Source organism: Anomalospiza imberbis, chromosome 8 (assembly GCF_031753505.1).
Source record: "Anomalospiza imberbis isolate Cuckoo-Finch-1a 21T00152 chromosome 8, ASM3175350v1, whole genome shotgun sequence".
In the NCBI taxonomy this organism is placed as follows: domain Eukaryota; kingdom Metazoa; phylum Chordata; class Aves; order Passeriformes; family Viduidae; genus Anomalospiza; species Anomalospiza imberbis.
The window spans coordinates 21,236,309-21,260,627 of NC_089688.1; the positions used below are offsets into that span (position 1 = coordinate 21,236,309).

Genomic DNA, 24,319 nt, shown 5'->3' on the forward strand with positions numbered 1-24,319 from the left:
GTCTTGAAAGCAAGTAAAAAACTCTGTTTTTATTGAGCCAAGCTCAGTTTGTAAGAATGGTGTGCTTAAAATTCCTGTACATCTTCACTTGTCTGTGTAATTTCTTTGGTCATATGGAGTAAAAATTTGTGGGAAGAAAATTGTTCCAGAGTAATATAGTTTAAATGTATTGTAGTTTAGACCATAAGAGGATAAAACATCTGAAATCTCCAAAGTGTACTGACCTGGTATATTTTTACACTGTGTTGCTTGGAGAAGTTCCTTGATGCTAAAAATAATAATTTCTAACGCTGTTTTCTATCTCCAAGGTTACTAAATCTTTTAAACCTGAATGTAATTAGGATTATACCTACAAAATATATTTTTAGCCTGTTAAATTTTTCTGTGATGTAATATTCTAGTAGATGCAGCTGAGTTAGAGGAAGTCTGCTCAATAGGAGAGGGAACAGTAGAAGTGAAATCAGTAGTTTCTACAGACAGTTGTTCTTTCTGTGGCTTTTTGCATGGGTACAAAAATTTTGCTTAATGACTCACAAGTCTTCAAAACCAGCAACCAATTTAGAGAAAGAAACTGCATGTACACCCTTAAGAAATTTGAAATCTGTACAGGGTGTTTGAAATACAACACTTTCTAATGGATTTGAAACTAGAACTATTCACTGGGATCACTTTTTTGGTGCTATTTTCTTGCTCCAGTATCTTTTTAAGACTGAAAATGAAAAAAAAGTTAATTGAACAGATGTGCCTGTCAGCTCAGATAATTTCAGAGGGCTAAAAACTTTTTTTTTTCCTTTTTCTGCATGCTGTATTTTAATGTCTAAGTAAGTAATGGATTAGTGACGTGAACACCTGCTGAAAGCCTGTGATCCACACAACAGAACCACTCTCCTAAAAGCCTGACAGCCATCCTGCAGAGTATTTAAATGAATATCTGCTCACAAATGAGAGCCCATTCCTCACGGGGCCTTGCTGGGCACAGCAGGGCTGAAGCTCCAAGGGCTGAGTCGGGAGCTCTGTCACAGAATCCTTTCCCAAGCCAGGCTGGTCCTGCTGCAGCTCCACCATCCCTCCCCACCTAAATGTCACCCAAGGCTACATACAACTTTTTGCTTCTCTAATGCATTTGCTGCCATACAATGAAATCTCTGCTGGAAATATCACCAGGAGAATCTCAGTGGGTGGACAAATCCTTATTCCAAGTGTGGCAAGCACACCTGGGAAAGGGTAGCACCTTACGAGTAGGGTTTTGTCTGCAAATGAGAATGATTTCAGAGCCTGCTAATTTGTAACTGAGATAGTTAAGGTATCTCATTTGTGATTGGGAAGAAAAAAAAAAAAAAAAGCAAACCACTGTGCCAGAAAGTGTGTTGTGCAAAATCTTTGGAAATGTGACAGTTTCCTTGGAAAAGAAACTTCTGTGCAGGAATTCCTTAAAAAGACAGTCAAGCATATTTTTCTAGTCTTTCCTGAATCTTTTCAGTTGGGACTATTTTTTCAGACCTAAATCTTTCCTTTATAGGAAAAGGTATCATAGGTATTCCTGTGAATACCTATTCATATCATTTGGTTCCCTTTGTAAATTTCTTTTTGCCAAAGAATGCTTGGGAGAAATACTGACATAACTCTCACACATACTAAAATAATGCTGAAAAATATTGAAATTTCCTACTGTAGGAAATAGCTTACTAAATGGAGAGTTGAGTTAATAGAATTTATTTTATTGGTGCCGTCAGACAGGTCAGAGGTTTGAAGAGTTAATGATTTAACGACAGAATGAGAGAAACAGGGATATTTAACTTAAGAAAAAATGTTTTCAACTTGGAAAGGCTCAGCCATCTGATGTAGCTGAGAGATGTAGAAAGGCTATTTCTAGAACCAAGATTGTTGGATAAGAATATACTTACACATTTAAGTAGGTGAAGACACTGCTGAGTTTATATGGGGAAAATACTGACAATACAAATGACAGTTTAAACTGGATGCCAAGTTGGAGATGTGTTCAAGGGAAAAGTGGATGAAGGATGCTTCCTGCATGCTGAATGATGAAAGCACACATTTTGGTACACAGAACAGCTCAAGGAGAAAATGTGCTTTGAAAGGATCTGCGTATATTTAGTAAGGAGGCAGATCTGTGAGTACGACACAGTGTTGTAGTTAATAACTTGTAGTCAGTGGTGGAAAAAGGGAAAACCACTAAGGGAAATAGAAGGATTGAAACGCCATTTATATCATGTAGTCAGTATGTATGAATTTATGTATCTCAAACCAATCCTCCTTTATGAATACTTGCACAAACATTGCATTTCATAAAGTAAGTCTCTCATTTTAGAATTGAGCATGAAGCTTGACACAACTGGAACTGACTGATCTTAACCTTTTTCCCAAAATTTTTAAATCAATGCAAAGACTAAAAAATAAATAATTGCTTGCTTTAAACATATGGTTTCTTTTTTTTTCAGCTAATTCAAAGAGAATTGAAATGGCTTGAAGAAGATTTTATATAAAGCAAAAGTACTAAAACCTGTGGAAGTAATAAATATCAATCACCACTGAACTTGAGATATATTATTTCCTAAAATTTGGGACTTCTTTGAAGTCTCCTTTCTCAGTCTCTTGAAGTGCAAAATTAAAGAGCAGGAAACCTCTCGGAGACTAAATAAAGATGACCACACTGAAATGCATGTAAAATGAAGTCATGTAAAATGTACGTAAACCCACAAGGAGAAAAATCTGGCAGTGAGAATCCAAAAGCAAGTGTGAAAATATCCAAGAGCTCTCATTTCTATAGATAGTTCTCCATGGAGCTCATGGACTTGCATAAGCTCGGCACGGGCACATGGTGAAGTGAGGTGGGATGTAAAGAGGGCAGCAGGTTTTCAGTTGTGGAGATTTTGATAAAGGATGGTAAATAACCAATTTCATTATCTTGCAAAGCAAAGTTTACATATGAGGCTTTCCTAAAAGGGAGAACATTTTATGCTTCTAGAACACAGGAAAGCAGGTGGGTGATTTATCATGGGTTTATTTATGGCTGTGGTTAACAAACAAATGCAAAACAGCAATGATTGGAGGTTTAAAGATCTTTCTCTTTTTGCCACTGTCTTCAGATAGTCCTTCTGGATGGACACAGTCAAATTCTCTTCTGCTATTAATTGAGTGACATCTGATGGACAATGCATCACCATGCTGCTGCTGGTTTCCTCTGTGGATGCTCACTTAATAAAGACCAAATCACTTAACAGAGGGTGAGTGGGTAGTCAAGCTGAATTCCGACATTTGAAAAGCATTTATTTTAAAGTTATTCTTTTTCATTTTATGTATGTTTTCCACGTTATGTCTACTTTTATTCTTTTGAAGAAATACTAAGATTGAGTGACAATCTGGTCTAAATATGTGCAGTTCATTTTTTTGGAAATATCTGCTTTCAGATGGTTTGTATATTTATTTTTGCCTTAGCTACCAAGGTGCTTCATGATAAATTCAGATTGGTCATAAAAACAATGAGATGAGCTGGTAATAAACTGGTCTCCTTTCTTCAGTCTTAAGGCATATTCAAGGCCCATATGCATGCTACTAATTCACATTTTCTTATTTTCTGTCTTTAATTTACCAAGTTTGGGAGGTACCTTGCATGTTAGATGGGGCAACTGGTACTCAATATCTTCCCTTATCAATTCATGATATAGTTATCACTTATTGTTCTGACACTCCCTATTTTTTTTTCTTGTTATATCCTCTTAGAGCTTTGAGGATATTTTTTCTGTGTTTTCCTTCCCTTTTTCTTTCTTCTACTGGAGTACCTTTTCATAAAACTCAACTATTTCTTTATATAGAGCTCAGTTCTCTTCTAGATATTGTGACCCCATAATATTGAACATCAGAGTTAAGGTGTTATTAGCTGCTGGCATGGGCTTCCTACCCTGGGAGCATTGGAATGTTGGAAATTTTCACTTCAGTGAGCCATTATTAGGATTGTCTGCTGTTCCTGACAGATAAAATAGTAGGAAGATACAAAGAGATGCAAACTGCAAGCATAAAAGATAAAAAGACTTGAAAATACCATTAGCACTTGTGCATTTGCTAAAAACCAATAATAACAGTTATGCCTAGCTCTGTTTGCCGTTGCTTGGAAGGAAAAACAAGAGTTTTGTTGCCAGCAGGGAAGTACCCATGTCCTGGATAAATGCAATGACTAACAATCTGAGCAGCAGACTTGTGGGGCAGAGTGTTGCTTATGATTGGGACTGTGACAGTTTTGTTAAAATTACCAAGTAAAATGAAGACTCTGTAAATTTGGTTTATCATATTTAGAGTGACATGGGTAAAGTACCAAGTGCATGAAATAACCTGAACAGAAAGAGCAGCTGGTGTTTTGTTAACTAGTTAATGAGCAATAACATGTTCCTTTCCAGGACATACTTTTTTTTTTACACGAAGTTGTAGAGCATAAAAAGACTAATTGTTTTTACTTTTAGTATGTTAACGAGTCTCTGTAAGGTTAAATAAAGTTAGTAATATAATCTTTAATGATATTATGAGACTTGTATTGAAAGTACATTGAACCTATAGAATAAGGCACTGCAAGCATATTAAAGAGTTTCACCTAATAGATAATTTGCTAATGAATATGTAAACTAGGTGGGCAGTTTAAGGTGTTAGAGAGTGGGACTTTGGTACAGCTCCTTTCAAATTATGTGTCAGTGCCCATCATTCATACTGAGGCTGAGCATAGGAGTTGTCTGCATATTTTGATGAAGTTTTGTGAATTTTTAACCATAAGAGTGTTAACTTATTTCATTTATTGTGTAAAAATACAATTTTTCTTCAATAGAAAAACAAACCTAGCAGAATAACTAGAAAATTGATTCACCTCTACAAAGGCACAGGAACCTTTTTTGCCAGTTTCAATGAGCATCATTAACACTGTGTTACCAGTTTTGTAGAAATCATACAAACACAGTTGAACAGTTGCTCTGCAGATGCCATCTAAGCACTATTATCCCTGTATCACAAAAATAATAAAGAGACAGGCAAATCTCCATGCAGGGATCAAATCCACAACCTTAGTGACTTCAGTACTATAACCAGCAGAGCCAATCTCAAGATGATAAAGGTGATGCACAGGTTTTGGGTGATGATGCCTGTGAATAGTGGTATAAATACAGCATAGGGACCTTTTCTGAAAGGACAATTACAACTAATTAAACCAAGACAAGGAAGTAAGATGATGGAAAGAAACTTAAATGCTTTTAATAGATAGTGCATTTCATAAGTTTAAGGCTAAAGAGCAATACTTGTTTGCAGCAAGATGAAGCTGAACATCATCTCATCTTTTTGCCTAAATACCAAAAGCAGACTATTTTTCTTTTCTGAGAATTGCATTCTTAAAAGGTAATGTTCAGTGCACACAGATACTGTATAGCTCATGGCTTGTTTGTCTGTTTCGTCAGGAGCCATCCAAGAGGTTTGCTTTACACAAAGGAAGTGTTTGGGGAATCTAAATTAAGCATTTGAACTTCAACTATTTAGAGGAACCTGTAGATGTGGGGAGGACTTGGCCTACTGTGTTGTGAAAACTGTCAAGCCTGAGGTGATTGCAACGTGGGATGAGTGGGCCATGGAGCTGGAAGCTGTAAAAAAAAAAAAAAAAAAAGAATCTGGCACTAGGAATGGTTTTGGTTATGTGTCTTTTTTTAATGCCTGGCCCCTCTTCTCTGCCTTTCTTTCCAGAGGAAGTTGTCCTAATCTCTTGGATTACTGTCCCTTTGCAGACATTCTGCTCCTTCTGGTCCCAGCAACTTAATATGTTCACTGCTTTTCTGGAGACCTTCATCTTTTATGGTGTTTCAGAGATGCTGGGGAAGGAGGCCTGCGTACCTTTGCCATCCCTGCTCCCAGGGCAGATGGCTGCTCAGTGGTGACGCAAGCCAGCACACTGGGACTAAATGCCTGGGAAAGCCCAAGGACTGTTCAGCCTATCCCCTACTCAATGTTTACATTTCTTGAAGCTGCCACTCCCCCCTGTCACTTAAACATACAGAGTGATAAGTTGTGATCTAAACACATACCCTCAGACCCCTAAGCAAACGCAGACTTCAGTATTGTTGAGCTTGCTGATGGGATGGCCTGTTTTCATTTAAAATATTTCAGATTCTTTCATACCAATTCTTTCTGTAGAAACAAGCTACTTGTGCATCTAATGCCTATAGGTTTATTTTCATGCTCCCTGACTCTCTTTTTTCCTATGGATGTTTCTTTCACCCATCCCAAAGATGAGTTCTGGCCCTGGATTGCAGCATTATTATTTCAATTCCATCTCCTGTCATCTGGAAATGAAGCTAGTCTTCAGTCACTCTTACTCCCTTCCTTAGTCCCAAAATCAGCATAGCTCATCTGCAAAATAGCAAATTCTACAGATCTAGGAAGTTGCATAATTTTAGCCACAAACCAACACACACACAACTTGTGTAAACTTAGAGGAAAATGACTGTAAATAAGTTCTTAGTATGGCTAGGAAGAATGTGGATATTTAAGATGTATTTTGTTCCTCCAGATTTGCTCAGGATGCTCAGTTTTGTCCTGGGAGTAGAAAAGTGGCACTCTGAGTTTTTTGCTATTCTTACCCCCTGCTCAAGATGTGTGGAAACTACATCCTGAGTTCTCTGGTTTCCTCTTTTTATTTGTGCTTCAAGCTTCCTCCTCAGCTGTCTGGAGCCTTATCTGAGTACAAATGCTGGCCTCTGGCCTCCCTCCGGGGCTGCTCTCTTTTTTCCTCATTTTGTTTTCTTATGGAAATGACTGCGACAAAAAATCTGCTGTTGCCTTCTGCTGGTTTGTGTATTGCAGGCAGAGGTTTGCCCGAAGGCAGGAGGATCAGCAGACAGAACCAAACTGCTCTAGCAAACGTGGATCTGACCCCCTGTGGAAGGGGAACTCTGCATCTCATGTCACATGAGGCTAAAAAGTCCACTCTTCCCTTTGGGCTGTGACAGAGGATGGGGAGTGTGTAATGTCACTGTTCCCTGCTCTTGCAGCTGTGGAATACTACTCACAAGTGTATCAGTCCATCAGTTAAAGTAGATCATCCTGCTACAGAACACAGAAATCTGTTCCCTGTGGCTCTGTGAATAGCCTGGATATTTTTAGGTGTAGTAGACCTGTTCACAGCAATTCTTCCCCACGGGGCCTTCATGTTCCAGGTAACAACTTCCTCTTGTGTGAAAACACTGCTGTGTGCTTCATGGTCAGTGACTGATCATGTATCATCCTTCCCCATAGAAGTTTCATGTGTCTCAGTTTGAAAGTGAACTTTCCTAAGGAAAAAAAATAAACAAAACCCTGTCACTGGCAGTCTGCTATAAAAAAAAGCTTATTGTGGTTTGTCAGGTGCATTTAAAGGATTTGAAATACATGGCTCTGGGCATCTTAAGAGGTGTTCAACATGGTGTGAAATCTATTTTGCTCTGAAGGGAGCTTGTACATATCTTCCACTTGTTAAACTTGGACTTCTCAGCTCATAGGTGAGCTCAGCTGACTGAGTTTCTTGAATTTCTGCTGGTAGAGACAGTAAGTCTTACCCAGCCTTTGAAAAATCAGTCCTGAATTCCAACTATTTTTAAAAACTACTGTTCAGTTGAGTTAATTTATTCAATGTATGGCATTTTTGTATATATTTGGTTTATTTCCTGTGATGATATTCTGCCAGCAAGTGTCCTTTAGGGAAGTCAGTGTGTAAGCTGGTATTACATAAGGATTCATACTTTTTCCAAGGTTTTGGGGTTTTAAAAAATGTATTTCTTACTGATAAATCTGTGCAGTTGATACTTATTACAGTGAATAGTTTTAAATTTTCATTTATTAGCTAAGCATTGCATCAACTACACTCTTATTAAAAAAAAAAAAAAAACAAAAACTGATGCTCAAGGTGACCAACAAAATTACTTCTGCCATGCTAAACCATCTAAATATATTGCTGCTGATGACAAACACTCAGTGTCTACCTTCATCTCATTAAACACTCCTCCTTGAGCTTTTGAACCAACAGTGAAAGTAATTCACAAAGTATCTAATCACTAAAACCTAAATTATCACAGAATCACTGGGTTGGAAGAGACTCAAGATCATTGAGTCCAACCAGTGCCCTAACACCTCAACTAAACCATGGCACCAAGTGCTCTATCCAGTCTTTTTTTGAATGCATCCAGGGATGGTGACTCCACCACATCCCTGGGCAGGCCATTCCAGAACTTTACCACTCCTTCCATAAAAAAAAATTTTCCTAGCCTCCAACTGAAATTTCCCTTGGCTCAGCTTGAGACTGTGTCCTCTGGTTCTGTCAGCTGCTGCCTGGTGAAAGAGACCAACCCCCACCTGACTACAAACACCTTTCAGGTAGTTGTAGAGAGTGATAAGGTCACATATATTGTTTTATTTCATGTTCCCAGGAAGATTTTAAAGGGCAGTGTTGCCTTACCAGCTGGAGTAATACAGACCAGGTCAATATTTGTTTGTGAAGGAGAAGGAACTGATCATTGTTTGTGATGGCTGAAAGGAATTTGAAACCCCACATCCAAAAGTCATTCTCCAGGTCCTAGCACCAGGATCCTGCTTTTCCTGTCTCTCCTAGGGGCAAGAACTCTGGAAACTGGTGGAAGGCACAGGGGTGGATGGTGCCCAGCCACAGAGAGAAAGTAGAAGTGGCAGCTCTGAGAGGGGAACAGGCTCTGGCACAGGCAGGGCAGAGCAGCTGGCTGCATGTTCTGGTGGCCTGTGCTCCAGTTGATTTTTCCCCCGGGTGGCAGTAGGGAAGATGCTGGGAAGCTGATGTCCACTTCTCTGAAAAGAAAGTGAAAGAGCCAGGTTGGTTCACAACTTCCTTTGCAGTGGGAGGCTGACAGCTCTGTAGGCAGTAGTGTGGAGGCACTTGTGGTTCCTGGAACAGGACTGAATGTCATAAGCTATGGAGAAAAGTTGCTGACACCCCTCCAGCACTACCCTGTATTTCTTATTTGTGGTGACTCAGGATTAAAAAGTGATGGAGTGTAGGATCCCTTCAGGCCTTCTAGGCAAGAAGTCTAAAATTGGCTCTTTCATGAAGTTTCCCAGGAGATGCAGCCAGAGGTGTGAGTTCATTCTATGGGACAGGTAGGTTCAGGAAATTACTTTTCAGCACTTATTGCAACTTTCTCTTTTAATGATTTGGTTGAGGTTTTTTCCTGTGGGCTGGACCTCGGATCGAGAAACAAGGAAGGTCAGCTCTTCTCTGGACACTACCTTTTGTGTACCTCGCTGGTGTGGAGGGTATCCTCTCAGTCTCGTGTGACTTAAGAAAAACCAAAAACCACAAAAAACCCTACTCTAACAAAATACTTTTTCTCTGTAGCCACGATGCCCTTCTGCCCCCCGAGCCAGGGATGCAGTCCTGCTCCAGCGCCCCGGTTCCCTCGAGTAGCCCCGGGCACGCACCGCTGCCCCCGGCCGTGCGGGACCCTCCGGCCCGGTGGAGAAGTTCGAGGTGCTGGTAACGTGGCAGCTCCGAGGCGATCCGTGCTCTGAGAAAAACAGGAGGTCAGCCTGCAAGTTACACGGATTGAGTCATGTAGAGTTAAACTAACCCCTCCCACAGCTATGGACCACTAAAGCGCCCGTTTTCATGAGCACCTCTCACTAAGGCAGCTCGGAGCCGGCAGAGGCTGAGAGAGGAAGGAGGGGGGAGCGCGGGAGGAGGGAGCGAGCACCGGCACTGATGGACGAGCCAAAGGGTAAGGAGAGAAGCGAACCGTCGGTCTCCGAAGGTAGCCCTCATCCCCGGCGAGGGGCGCGGGGCTCGGCGGGGAGCCCCCAGGGTGACGGCATCCCGCGGCCGGCGCTCGGGGGAGGCTGTGCATATTCATGAGGAGCTCCTTCGGGATGTGCCAGTCAGGCGAGAGCTGCGGCTGCGGCATCCCCGAGCGGCGCGTCCCTCCCTCCGCGCCCGCGGAGCGCTGCCGGCGGTGGGCGAGGGCTCCGCGGCGGGGGCTTGCCGGGGTGGGCGCAGCCTTGCCGCAGTCCGCCCCCGGCTGACATCATCTTCCAGCCCCTGGACTCCTGGTCGCTCCTGGAGGGACAATGCCGAGTTGTGACTGGGGAGCCCGGGCGGGGGGCCGCGGCTGCTCGGGGGGAGCCGGCGGTGGCCGCGGGCCGGCGGTCCCCGGGCGGTGCAGCGGCGCGGGCGGGAGCGGGGTTCCGCGCCGGCGGCTGCCAGGAGTTTGTCCGCGTCAGTGCGAGGGATCCCCTCCCCGCGGCGGGCAGGAGCCCGCGACGAGTCCCGGCTGCCGCCCGCGCTGTCCCCGGGGCCGGCGCCGCGCTCCAAGGGCGAAGGGGGCGGGGAGGGCAGAGCAAAAACTCGGTGGAAGTGTTGGCTGTTAGGAGACCTCGGTGAGAAACAATAGCTCTGGGGCTGCAAGCAGTGCGGTGCTGGGTGCGAGGGGCTCTCGGTGCATAGGCTCGGAAGAGGAGGATTACCCACCCGGCAGCCTGGCAGCCCTCTGGCCTTAACTGCGGTCCTGAGGAGCAGGACAGGGACCCGGCAATAGCTGCAGATGCTTGTTGGACCGTGATTTTTCTACAAGATGCATGTCATGTACTTGGCTTTGCCTTTTATAATCAGCTGACACGGTGCACGTAGCAGCACTAGTCACAACGTTTGGCAGAAACATTTCCTAGTTTAGTATCGGCTTTTTTCGATCTGGGTGCCTTACCCTCTGTTTACAGCGCCTTCTGCAACACGGTCCGTCTTTCCGCGCTGCTGACAGCACTGCGCTCTGTGCGGGGCTTTCAAACACAAAGCAGGAACTCGGACAAATACGCAAGAGGCAGTAAACAGGGAAAATATTTGGGCAGATAGCTTCTTGCTCAGTACCAGGTGGAAGTCTCTCATTTATCTTTGTTATGACAACGGGGAAACAAAATGTGATTTCTTTTTTCCCCCTAGAATAAACAAAATGGTAAAGTGGACCTTTCCAACGTTTTATCTTCATAGAATGTAATAAATTACATTTGAGGGGAAGAAGCATTTTCTCAGTCTGACGTACATCAAAATTTAAAGCAAAGACTGGCAGAAGGAGAAGGTTAGCTCATTAGTTTATGCAGTCATGAGTGAAGCTGGAAATATTTGGAGATAATTTGCCTCTGTGAGGAGGAAGATAAGAATAGCTTTGAAATGAGTCTTTTAAAAGTTTCATTCCAAAAATGAAATATAATGCTTGAACAGAGATGTCTTTTCTAGTGGATGAGGAATCACAGAGAAGAAACTTGGATAATGAGAACTGATTTAGGAAAAACAACCACATAAGCCTCCTTTTAGAAAGTGGAATTTTAAAGAGACAGAAGGAAACTAAAGGAAACTGACAGTGCTCAAGCCAGTTGCAGGTGAGGCAATGATGGTTCTGTAACAGGCTGACCTGCAGAATATGCAAGTCTTGCAAGACCCTATAGAAAATTAGTGCAATAAATAGCAAGGAATTGCATTTCATCTGTGTGGGAAAAGAAAACACCACACTGTTTCTGAGAATGCCTCTCACAGCATCTTTTCCAGAGGCATTAGTCAATGGGCTCACCACCAGGCAGTCTGGGACAGGTGGTATCTATCAGCTACTAGGAAGGTTCCACCTTGAAATGAGGCACAAATGCACACCAAGGGCACATCCTTTCATCAGAAAGGAATTATTAAGAAGTGTTTCAGTAAGACACCTGTTTCCTGTGAGCCATGTCCACAGGGATTGTAATAAGTACCTTTGAGACACTACTCTTCAGTTTTAGGAAGCTTGTTTTTAAACACTGATACCACCAGCTCTGCTTTGAAATTGGCCAAAATCGCCAAAAAATAAATTCTGTTTGGGATGTTACATAGCAACAGGTTATATCATTGATCACTGAATAGTTTCTTGGGCAGAAGGCATGACAACCTAAAAAATGCATGTTACTGGAAGATGCATGGGTGTGCTTCAGTCTGGCAAGAGCATGACACTGATCTCATGTAGACAGAAGTGAAAAGAAATAAACCTTATAAACCTTATAAAATTTATCTATTTTAACATAAAAGGTACTCATGTGGTAACTCTGATTTGGAGGTCTCTATATACAGAGATTCACTGTCTGATGACTGCTCTCTGTAGATCATTCCAGCATGGAACAGTAATAAAGCAAAATCTGACAGGGAAAAAAAAAGTAAAGGAATGTGAATGGAAAAATCACAGATTTAAAGAAGACATACTGAGCAGCATATCAAAACCAAGAATGAAGATGACTTTGATTTGTTCCTTCAAGCAGTGAAGGGAGCAAATAGAAGTTAAAATAAGTGAATGAAAAGGAAATGGATAAAGAGGAAGTGGAGAACATCTGATGGAAAACATAGACTCTGAATTGGGGAAGATTATTTAGAGAAAGTAAAGATGTCACGGGAAAATCTAAATGTATCAGGGCCAGACACAATTCAAAGGAGGCATTTAGTATGCCTTAGGAACAAAATAATGTGTATAGATGAATTGCAAGATCATTATGGAGGTGGGCAGGGCAAGATTTTAATGACAATGCAGGACAAAACCAGAAAAGTGTTGGCTAAATACTTTTCCAAAATTGGAGGAGGAGGGGAGGCAATGAATTCTGGTATGAAGGAATAGTTCATGGATGTTCATAGAAGTAATTTGTTTTGTAGATTAATGTTTTGGGGTCAATAAAGTTTAACAACAATTTGAAATGAAATGTGCCTAATACTTACTGAGAAGATCTATATGCAATGATGTTTATTTTCAGCAAGCTAGAGCACTATGGATCTCCCTGGCAATGGGAAGAATTCTATTGGTCACCCAATATCCCAGCAGTATGATGGTGGATATTCTGGAGAGCTACCACCAATACAGTTTGACATTAGTTTTATATAAATTGCTGGATAGATCTCCTCAGTAACCAAGTGTTAATGGCTAGTTTGATTATATTCTTTTGGTTTTGTAGAGAATAAAACTTATCAAAGTAACTTTCAGAATAATTTGTAGAAATGGGTAACATTGTCAGGATGGATAACAGAATAAATGCATCGAAAAGGAAATTACTCATCCCAGACAGAAGCAAACTTATGAGTTCATGTGGCCCCCTCAAGTGAGCAGATTGGTCTGCATTCTAGGATGGAGATAGCCCCACTTACAGGAGTCTGCAGCAAGAATTTCAAGGAATATGTTTCTTTTGGGTTTGGAACTTGGCTGGAGAATGCACTTAAAAGAAGGAGTGGTGGGAAGTATTTCAAGTACTGGTAAATCTTTTAATCTGTCTTTGCTTTCTTGAAGGCTCTTTTGTTTACACAGTAAGTCAGCTGAATTTAAAAAGTAGATGTCACACAAGCCTGGTGTGATTCCCATTCGGAAAAAAAAAACAGGCTGCATTTTGTCTTATGCATGTGAACACTCATTGAAGTTCTAGGAAAAAAAAAAAGTATTCTTAAAATCTGAGTTGCTGTTGAACAAATCTGGATTGTAAGTTAAGGGACTTCCAAAGCTTGACTCTCCGGATCGTTAAGAACCACTACACGCAAGAGGAACTGGAAGAACTGAATTCCCTGGCTGGCATTTGACAGCCATGGTCTGGATTATAAGTGCAGGACTGGGAAGGAACTGGTCCTTTATTTTCCAACTAATTATTTGCAGTTGTTTTATTTTCCAGAGGAAAAAAATATGTGGTTGAAAAGGGTAAATATTAATACCTTCCAAGTTTAAACTTCTTTACAATAGATACACTTCCAATGTTGTTCTGATTGCAAAAGTCTTCCTATGACTCTCTAGCAAAGAATGAACTAATGGATTAAGACCTGGGTAACAATAAACCTCAAAATAGTTATCAAAGGAAATAATCATGAAACAGCTGCATTTTCAGAGGTATTCTACAAGAGGCCTGATGGTGTTAGACATTTCCAATAAAGATCTAAAAAGCATAAAATCATTGCTGATTTGCAGATGGAGTTTTTCAATGCTAGGAGGACCAGTACAAATACCAATTAAGTCAGAGGGAAAAGTCTAAAGAAGCCAAGAGTGGTTGGAAAGATAAAGAGCAAATAAAAGGCTTTAAGCCAAGCTTGTAAAAGCACAGCTAATGTGACTTTGTGAGGAAAATTGGACATTCAAACACTGAATAGACCAGAAAGATTTCCAGACAATGTTGTTCAGAAAAAAATATGTAGAGGTGTGTGCATGTATGTGTATGTCTATAAATATACATATGTCTGGGACAGCCATAACTCAGAGGTTTTGAGTTCTTCATTACCATGGAGGGAGAAGGCTGTCTTCTAGTCAGCCTTATTGTTACCACTGCAATCTATTTGCTCCTTGACTTATAATTACCAGAAACATATAGAATATCCTTGAGGAGTTTCTAAGGAGAAAGAATAAATTTAAGAGGCTGAACACCTGAAAAGCAAAGGGTTACAGAAGCTATAACAGTTTATAATCTTTTTGGTTTTACCTAAGTTGCAAAACTGGCATTATGTGGTGCAAAAGTATCATGCTTAGTTACAGTCCTCCTTTTCCTAAGACATCTTTCCACCTGTGGGTTTGAGAGCAGCTAGGAAATGAAACTTTTGGGTTAAGACCCTCTGGGTAGGTATTTTATACCTTCTTACTAGCCTAATGCCCAATAACAGTGTTCCACAGAGCTGAATGTGGTTAGAAGTGTGTTGAGACAGGAGCTGCATTCTCCACTTAGAAATCATCTGTTCAAGGCAGTTAAGATTTGCTTAGAGATGGAAGTGTTTGGGCTGAATATGGGATGAAGCAGGTAATACTGAAATTACTTTGGAGAGCCACCTCATAAGGGATTAGTATTGCTTGAGACTGATCAAATTTAAATTGTAAAATTATAGATCATGCTCACAAGAGAAGCACATCAGTTGGTTTTCTGGTAGCCAAGTTAGATGGCGACTACTTATAAAACTCTATTGTTATTATTTTGTCATCTAGGTGTGAGAACTGGCTTTAAGTTTCAACTCATTGGAAACCTCCCTTTCCTGAGCAGAGCTGAAGGTTTCTGGCAGGCATTTCCATCAAAGTCTCTCAGTCACAGAGCTGTTGCCAGAATGCTCACACAGAGAACAGCAGAGCCTAAGGGTGTACCTTCCACTTTATTTCATTTCATATAAGTCTTGCTGCTGAAAGAGAAAAGGCACCTGTCCTTATCTCTGGCCTTGTTCTTTTTATTCCATGATAACTTTCAGCTTGTCTAACTTGAAAGTCAACACTGGTCCAAGTGAGAGAACAGAAGGAGGGTAAGGGTAAAAGTCACTTTCATGAAAGTTATTGGGAGGTGCAGGAGGAAAATCTTCGCTGCAACACAAGGAGAGGCATGAAACAAGCCTGTGCTCTGAAACACTGCATTAGCAGTACAAATTAAGAAATGAGTTAAGGGGAAAAGTGTGAGAGACCAGATGGAAGAGAACAGAGTCGGCTAAGTGCACACTGAACAAATTCATCTGCTCACATCATCTCATGCATTTGTTGCCCCCAAATGTGGAAAATGCTGCAAAGATCAGTTTCCCATCCTGTTCTTTGGGCTCCTTGTCCCTCTGTCCCTAGTGTTGCACTGGCTGTTCACACCCAAGGGTGATGCAGGCAGTGTAATGGTCAGTGTCCTGTTGGTGCTTAGCCATCACCAACAATGCCACAACTCTGCCTGTTGTGGTTCTTGTCTGAAACCTTTGGGGCCCATTTTTGTCCATTCCAGCTTGGGAAGAACTTTCAGTGAGGCTCTGCAGAGCCACTTCACTGTCTTCCTCCACATTGCCTTTCAAATTCCCTTTGTGCTGTCAACCCAGGGATTAAGTTTTTAGTGTGAGGAGACATGCATCCATCAGTCTGACCTATGCTGTTCTATGCTCCCTTGTGATCTTCACCCAGCTGAATACTACATCTCTTCTGAATAAAAAGTAACCCTTACAGGGTAACTGACTGATTTACAGACTGGGACTTGCACCTTTAAGCAAAAGTTTTTATGTTGCTTAAGTTGAAGGCTCTTAGATTGATTTGTATTCTCCCCTTTGATTTGTATTCTCCTCCTCAGAATCTTGGCCCTGATCACTAATCATGGTGAATGCCAGAGTGTTCTTGATAGAGAGGATGCAAAGAAAATGGACCTGTTTTTACAAAGGAATGAGATTCAGTTTGCTTTTTTATTAACTGTCGGCAACCTCTCAGCCAAAGCTCAAACCATCCCTGGCCTTTGAGCTCTGTGTGCTGACTGGAAAAGGTGAGTCAGCAACTCAGGACTCAGAAACCACTTCAGCCTCTCAGCTGGTTCACAGCACTGCCGCAATCTGCTTGTAGGGCTGCCCAGACAGAGGAGAGACACTAGAGGCTGGTTCAGCTGCTGTGGTTTCTAACGTTCACCAGAAGTCCCACTGCAGCTGGGGGCAGGGGAGGCAGCAGCATCTCCACCTTCCTCCCTGGGCTTCGCAAGAAGGGGTAGACTCCTCCAAAAATGAGGGATGGAGGGAATTTGGAATCCCTTCAGTACAGCTAATGGATGGAAATATCCAGAGTGCATGGCAGAGCCCAGGGAGCAGGCATGCAGTGGGAGGAAAGGTGGAGCTGCTTTGTGGAGGGTGGGTTTGGTGGTGGGGACAGGTAATGGAATGGGATTTGTCCCTCTGCTGAAAACTGGCCCTCCCTGGTCTTTGCCAGAATGGGAGTGGGCAGCTCTTGCCAGGGAGAACATTTGCTCTTTGCCACAATCAGCCCCTGGCTGCTGGCTCCAGATTCTTTTGGGAAATGCACTGGAAATCTGCAATTTTGTCTTGAATTGAATGTGGCAAATAAGTTGATCTAAAGCTTCTATATATTTAGTCTCACATCACTGAAATAATATAGGAAGCTTACTGATTATCAGCTTTGCTTGAGACTGCAGTAAACATGAACACAGTGGAAGCCAAAAAGAACTTTATTCTGGTAAATCTAGTGGTCAGGCTCTTGTTTACAACACTTAGAAATACTGCTGTGACCAAAAGCATGAAAGCCATATGGAAAAGAAGAAAAGAATACTCCAGCACGGTTCTTTAGAATTTATTCTGTCATTAACTAAAGAGAATTAGGACCGTATTTGAAAGGTGGAACTATGGCATAAGACAGAGGTAGGATAGTCCCTTTTTGTAGCAGAGCAAACAGAGCAGTTAAGCAAACTGTGAAACTAAACCTCTGCACTTCATCTTCAAAATAGTGGTTTACAATAGAACCTGGCCCCATGCTATGAACTCCTTGTTAAAGACAGTAATTTCACTGTTGCTTTTTAGGTTACAAAGCATGTCTCAGCTACAGAGACTAGTAATTTCTCTACCAATTTAAGAATCTTCAGTCCTGTGGCCACTTGGCACCTAAGAATGTTAACTGGATTCCGTAGGCCTTGCTGGGAATAGATGCCCTTCTGTAAATAGGGATTTGGAGGATTTATTTTGCCTCTCTGTTTCTCAGGAGACTGTGACAATAAATTTACACATCTTGGGAATTTTTGTTGTGGTGTAGCAGTTAGTCTTTAGTTTATTGGCATCTTTATAATGTAGTAATGAATTCTTTTAACTCTGCTGGTTTCTCCTTCCTCCATCCCTGAAGTCTGCAGGAAGGAAACACGGGGAATGCCTTCATTCCTCCGTGGGACTCTGATGCCTTTGTTTCTCTTTTTCAGCCTCTTTTTCTTCTAACCTAAATGACATTTTCAATTTTTATTCCCTGTTTTTAAACTTGCCGCAGAACTGCATAGAAATTGTAGCATGAGTCATGTGTGTACTTTACTGGACCATTAATCTCCAAATTGTTGTTAGTCTGGCAGAACATCAGAGAATATATCAAAATGATGGAAGATAAATTTAAGAGTAGCTGTAACCTAAGTGTGCTGCTCTTTCCCTGGACCTTGGGAATTCTGCCTCTCTGCAGGAGAGAATGTGCTGCAACCCCTGGTCCATGAGAACTACCCAGACATGTGGATGAGGTGGTCCACAGGGCAGAGCATTGGGATATCTGCTGCTCTCTTATGCTTTTTCATCAACCAGGGGAATAAGGCTAATGGTGCTGATGTCTGTAAACTCCTTGGCAATGTATGGGTGAAAAGTACTGCGTCAAATTTAAGTGTTATGAGTTGTTATTAGGGAAAGGCTGACAAAACTGTGATGGGGCCTCCAGCATTACCTGTTTAGTATTAGCTTCCCATATGATGTGGGCAGACAGCACTGCTGAGAGCTGAAGTCAGCTGTGAAACCACAGAGCCAAGGGGAGTCTGGCAATATTGGGAAAGTAGTGAGAAAGTCCTGGCCTTGCTTGATGTCTGTGTGCTGGGAGAAGGCTGGACTCATAAGAATGTGACATGAGAAAATGTGAGTGCAAAAAGCCTCCTTGTGGGTGCTGTGGTTCTGCACTGGGATAACTGCAGCTGTCCTGTCTCACAGGAGCTTTATGGCAGAAGCTGAGGTTAGTGCCAGCCTTGCCCTGCAAGCCTGGATATAAGAACAGTACCAGGTCTCAGTGACAATGGTCTCACCCTGTACTGTCACAGGCAGCTGCTTTGCAAGTGACAGGCTGAAAACAGCTCCAGCTCTTAACACTGTTGGTGAGATTTTGGTTGAAAACTGTTTTAAATCCTCTGTGGTGAGTCTGGTAGTGACACCCATGGACAGGCTTCATTGTTGCTCTGCAGGATTTCAGCATCTTCTAACTTCCCAAAGACTGCCACTGGTGCTGTGCTCGTGCTGTGCTACAAGCTCCGAGCAGGAGACCTGGCTGCATCTGAGCAGCAGAACTGCATGGTAACCACAGCAGCCCTAAAACCTACTTCCTTTGCCGCTGTCATAACCTAACCAAAGCAAAGAGACCCTCTCCCAGCTGCAATGATGGCCTGTGAAAACACACCATGCACAAGGTAGGCATGCAGCTGGAGATGCAGGAATACTACAGCTGGCCTGGAGGAAATGTGAATGGAAATATGTGTGTGTGAGAGAGAAGAAGCAACAGATCAAGGAGTAACAGAATGGTCTGTATTGATAACCAAAGATGTAACTGACTGCACTAAAACTGGGTAAATGCTGGAAAATGTGTTTGCAACAAGTCTGGCTGCCTGTGCCCTGATAAGCCTCACATGGATGGCTTGTCAGGAAAAGGCCTGGGTGCTGATAAAGTGCAGACAAGTCCTTGGGCAGCAAAACTGCTCAAATAACAGAGGGATCACAGTAAACTCACAGCACATCCTCTGTGCAAGTTGTCCTTCTCCTCTCCCCGCAAGCAGACAGTGGGAGCTCAGGTACCCAAAATGAGGGGGGAAAAAAGGCACTGAGCAGCCACCTGTTCTAGATAAAAGGGATTTCCAGGCAAAAGGATCACCCTGTGGTAACCATTAACTCCTGAAGAAGGCAAAAGACCTCCTCAGGAATTTGTAGCTTGTCACTGAAGAGGAACCCAAGAGGTGCAGTGAGGATTTGGCACTTGGCACGCTTGGTCTCATCTCACAGAGGATCCTGCTGGAGCACCTCAGCGAGCTTGGTGCCTGTGAGTATGGGGGGAGTGAGAAAGAGTGGGTGAGAAAATGGGACCAAAGCGATTTTTCAGAACGAACATTGTCTTCCTGTTTCGTAAGGTCATGCACTGTTGCTCCGTTAATTTGCTGTATCATAGCTACATTAAAAACTTCTCCATTCTTAAACAAAGCCTTCACATCTTCTTTCATTTATAACTGCTAAGACCATCAGAGTTTAAAAAGCTTTTATTTTGCTGTGATCAGTGTAACAAAAATATAATCAGGCCTAAGTTGAGCTGTAAGAGGCTCTAAGGGCTGAAAAATACTGGATAAAAATACCAGACAAAACAGGAGGGCAAGGAAAGTTCTCAGATGCTTTCAGTGATGGCAAATGCAAAACTGAAACTACTCCCTAGCTCTTTGACTTCATTCCCACCCAAAGTAAGTTGACTTCCCACATGCCTGCGTAAAGGATGAGCAGGTCATGGCCCAGGAAGAGATCTACTGCTGAGAGTCATCTGAGTAAGATTGCTGTGGGAGCCCAGCCAGTTTATAAATGGATTTAAGGCTAGGGTTCCCACATCTTTTCTGAGGAGACAGCCTCAAAGAGTTACTGTACAGCTCCTATTTCTCCTTCAGCTGCTAGCCTTTATTTCCGTATTTCACATCTCTTTAAGTGAGCCCCATCTCATTGGGATCAAATCCTGCTTTCAGTTAGTGTTGTTGGCCTTATGAGCATCTAAAGTTTGAGTTATTTTTCTCTTGCTTGTCTTCTTCTGAGTTTGTTTCCTGTATAAGATGGTGGTTTCCATAGATACCTTGGACATCATTTATCTCTCCTTCCTGGACATACAGTTCCTCCCAATGAATTACACAACAATTTGCCATATCTGCTTGAGGCCTTGGTTTCTTCATCCATATCACTGCTATACTGAGCATTTTAACACTGTTGTTCTAACATGTCATCTTGATAAGCTGCCTTGTTCTCTTTACATAGCTTTCAATCCACATGATGAAACTCTTGTCCAGCCAGTTTTAAATTCAAAAATGGTACATTGCATGTCTATTTTAGGATTTTGTACTGATAATTGTTGGAAACTTTAGCTCAGCTTTTCTCTGCTATGGGTAACTGTTAAACAGAACAGTGTTTTGTTATTTTTCTTCCCCTCCCTCCACCCCCTTGAGAAATGTTATCAAAGAACAAAGTCTGGCAAAGTATTCAGGATTGGTATGCTCCTAAATGAGAGCTGAGATAGCAATGACTTTGTTCTTTCAGACAGCTCTAGTGTGAGTTTTCTCCCCTTATCCTGTCTCCACCTTGTCCGGGAGGAAAGCATTTGTCCTGGATTGCAGAGGTAGATGCTAATGTGAGTCACTGCTTGGTATTTAGTGGTGAGAAATTAGAGCACTATCAGTCTCCCCAAATCCTAACAGAAACAAAGATAAATCTGGACATGGTGTAAGTTAGTGCTTTCTTGGGTGTATTTTGCTCTTATCAGGTTATTCAATGGACAAGTGGGGCTGTACTGCTGATTCAGCATCACGAGAAATGATGCCAGGGCAGCTCCTGGCCACACTTGAGGAATTACAAAGGAGACCATTAGAGTCACAAGTTTTCTCTTTAGCTGATTTACAAATGGTTTGTTTTCTTTCTTGCTCATTTGTCCCAGAGCTGTTAATAAATAACCTTTTCAATGTCCCTGCTCCTGCAGGAGATCTGAGGGAAATGTGTGCTCGTGTGAAGTTGCTGCAAGCTCTGCAGCTGGGCTGGAGATCCTGTGGCTGGAAGGTTGGCTCTGGCTTGATCTTGGTACCTCCCATCCCAAGCCAGAGGCATAATGGTGTTGAAAGAGGCTGGGAAACACAGTGGCTGCAGGGAAGCAGCAGACCTGTAGCTCCTTTTTGCACAGGCCCAGGGGGTCTGGACAGAAGGGTGGGCTGCTGTGACTGTCCCCCTGTACCCATGCTGCCTTATCCAAAATATCTCATGCTTGCATTTTGAAATATTTGAGGCAAGAATAGTGGGGAGAGGGAAAATTAATGGAGAAACACAAACTGAAGGCCAAACTATGGCTTGATTATAAATGGGTTTCTTTCCCTAAGCCTAATTCATCTTTCAGGAATCACTGTACATCCCAGCAATAAGTAATCTGAACTTTAGAGATTAATAGCATTCTGTGCCAGCCCATTCATCCAGCAAAACTCCTTTGCTGTTTTGTTACATGTCAGTATGAGGCTCCAGCCTTTACAAAGTGCTCCTCTGACCATGAAAATTTAGATTCATATTTACCTTATTACCTTTGTAACTTCCAAGAAGTATTTCTTCTCTTATGCTCAGGAACTTTGTCAAGGCCTGTGCCCCGCAATAGCCTTTGATCCCCTGTTCCTTACCATTGGTTGTCACTAAAAATACCACAGGGTAATTTGTTTCCTGCTATTTGAAATGGAAATTGTAGGAGCGTGAGGAACAGAGAATTATATTCATGCCAAATATTATGAGCTGAATTCTCCTCATGGTTTGTGGGAATCCTACTTATTAAAGCTGACCTCTGAGAAATCAGTATATTTTTCCACAAAGCCTAGACAGTGGGTGTGCTTCTCAGCAAGGAAAAGAAACAATTCAATCTGTTTCTTGTCCTGTGTTCTGCAATGAGGAATGAAGATTGCAGTGCTGACAGCTGAAGGTAAAGGGGTGAGTTGGGAGGTGTTTAAGCAGAGTTCTGTCTTTTTTTATGCATGCAGCCCTAACACTGGCCTGCTGAAAGGAGGCAGCAGGGCTGCTGCCCTGCCTGAATAGCAAAGGGTCTTTGCTTCATCTGCTGGGATTAGTTGCAAAGGGAAGGTGTTACAGCATTTTCTGCTGCAAATGGATGCTATAAATGTTAAGGGAGGAAAAACTCACTGGGTACCTTATAGGACTGAGAAATACTCTTTTAAGACAGCAAACAGATGTGCTGGAAATCGCAATACTAAGGGGTGGCACAACCTGGGTATAGGCAAAATCCCAGGCACAGTTAGGAACTGCAGCTTATGCACTCGCACGTGGGACTGCTGTGGAATGGGCATCACCACCAGGGCCTTGCCAGTGGCTCTGCTGATGCTGCACCAGCTTGGAACAGTGTTTGTGTGTCTGTGATCAGTCTCCAATGGTTTTCGGTCCTGAATGGGAAGTGAAACTTCAGGAGAAATGCTGGTTGCTTTTCTGTGCAGAAATTGTCGGGCAGCACAGCCAGCGGCTCCACTGGCTGACATGTGGCACTTTGGGCAGCTGTGCTGTTTATTTTGGAAAGCAGGGAAGTGAGCCCCTGAAGGCAGTAATGTTATTCAACACACAAGGTGATCCCAGGAGTCTACAGTTCAGAGAAAAACATCCTTGAGGTGTGGTGAGAGGCTTAGTGGCCTCAGTCCCTTCAGGGCAGGGAAGGTTGTCAGTGGAGAGGGCATATAGGAAAAGTGGGGACTGCTGGGCTTGTGTTTGCCACCACTGGGAGTCAAAGCTTGCTGGGTGCAGAGCAAGCTGTGGGTGACAGGGTGTTTGGATCTCTTTCCTCTGCAGTCATTCCCCATCAGAACTCCTGTGGGGCGTTGCCCCACAGCTCAGGACTTTTTGTTCTCCAGGAAGTTTCTGAAATTGCTGGCCCAACATGGGTGTTGAAGGGGGGAGTGGTTGTTCTGGAGGCTGTTTCCTCTCTTTTTTTCATAACAACTTGTGCATCCCCCTCATGTGTGGGTGGTTGATGGGACACAGGAAAGGGTGGGCCGTACTGGGCTGGTGATGTGACTCACACATCACCCATCTTCCAGTGTAAGCAGTGGTCCTGCTGTCTTCGGCAGCAACCGCAATGAAATAATTGTACACAATAGCTGCCTGGGGCTGAACTGGGGGCAAGAGACCAAAGCAAGTGAAGATCAGTGCCTGTCACCAACTAGGATGCTGGGGACAGAGACAGGAATGGCTTTCTGTATAGGACAAGAAAAGCTGATATGATGGTGGATTTTAGTGAAAGACAAGGCAATTTCTCAGAACTGAGGGTGACCATCTCACAATTTGCAATGCATTACTTCTAGCTCAAGAGAAATGTATCTTGACCCCAGTCACAAGAGAAAAAGAGGAATTTCTATGACAGTTTCAAATTATTATAAAAGTAATCCACACTTATTCTGTGTCAACAATGTCTAGTAGCTCTTAAAAGAAGTAACATCACAAAATAAAAAGTACTTGAGCTGAATCAGCAGAGTATTTAAAATGTGAAAATAGGAATGCTAATAAGAAGGAACCCATTCTCTTTTTATTTCATTCCACAAAAGTCATAATCCAACTGTTGAAAGTTATGTTAATTTGAAGAAAATGAAATCTCTCAAAGATGCATATTCAGAGGCAATAAAGGAAGATAAAGCTAGTGCGAATTTAAAGTTGGAAAGTGAAAAAGATGGTCAAAAGAAGCATAAGGAAAAAATCATGGCCAGGGAGTTAAGAAAGAAGAATGTAAGGATCTTGAGCACAAGTGGAAGCCTGGCAGCACCGTTGGGCCATTACAAGTCTGTGTATTCAAACTACCAATAATGAGAAAGCTGAAAGGTGTCAGTGCTTGATGCATCTTTTTTTTTTTTTTTTTTTTCTAAAAAGACAAACAAATACCTTCACATCGTGTGATAGTTAAGCATATTCAAGAAATAATTTGGCTGGTAGGCTGGGGAGGAGGGGAAGCCCCCTTGAGCTCACGGGATATTATCTGAGGAAACTTCAAGCTTTGTGGATAATGGCAGTAAATCTTCTCCAGTTAAAATATAGCTTTGATGGCTAGTAGGA

At 42.4% G+C, this 24,319-nt stretch overlaps 1 protein-coding gene across 4 annotated transcripts in view; it reads left to right on the forward strand.

The window, feature by feature from the left end:
- The first annotated feature begins 9,593 nt into the window (after positions 1-9,593).
- Positions 9,594-24,319, forward strand: part of ENTPD1 (ectonucleoside triphosphate diphosphohydrolase 1) — a 29,025-nt gene continuing 14,299 nt past the window's right edge. The window contains exon 1 of one of the 4 annotated variants that reach the window (XM_068197757.1): positions 9,594-9,761. In XM_068197757.1, coding sequence (XP_068053858.1) covers positions 9,746-9,761 — 16 coding nt within the window. In that variant the 5' untranslated portion in view covers positions 9,594-9,745. Of the gene's footprint in view, positions 9,762-19,243; positions 19,542-21,968; positions 22,202-24,319 lie in introns of those variants that run through there. The other 3 variants (XM_068197758.1, XM_068197759.1, XM_068197756.1) reach the window with 3 other exon arrangements.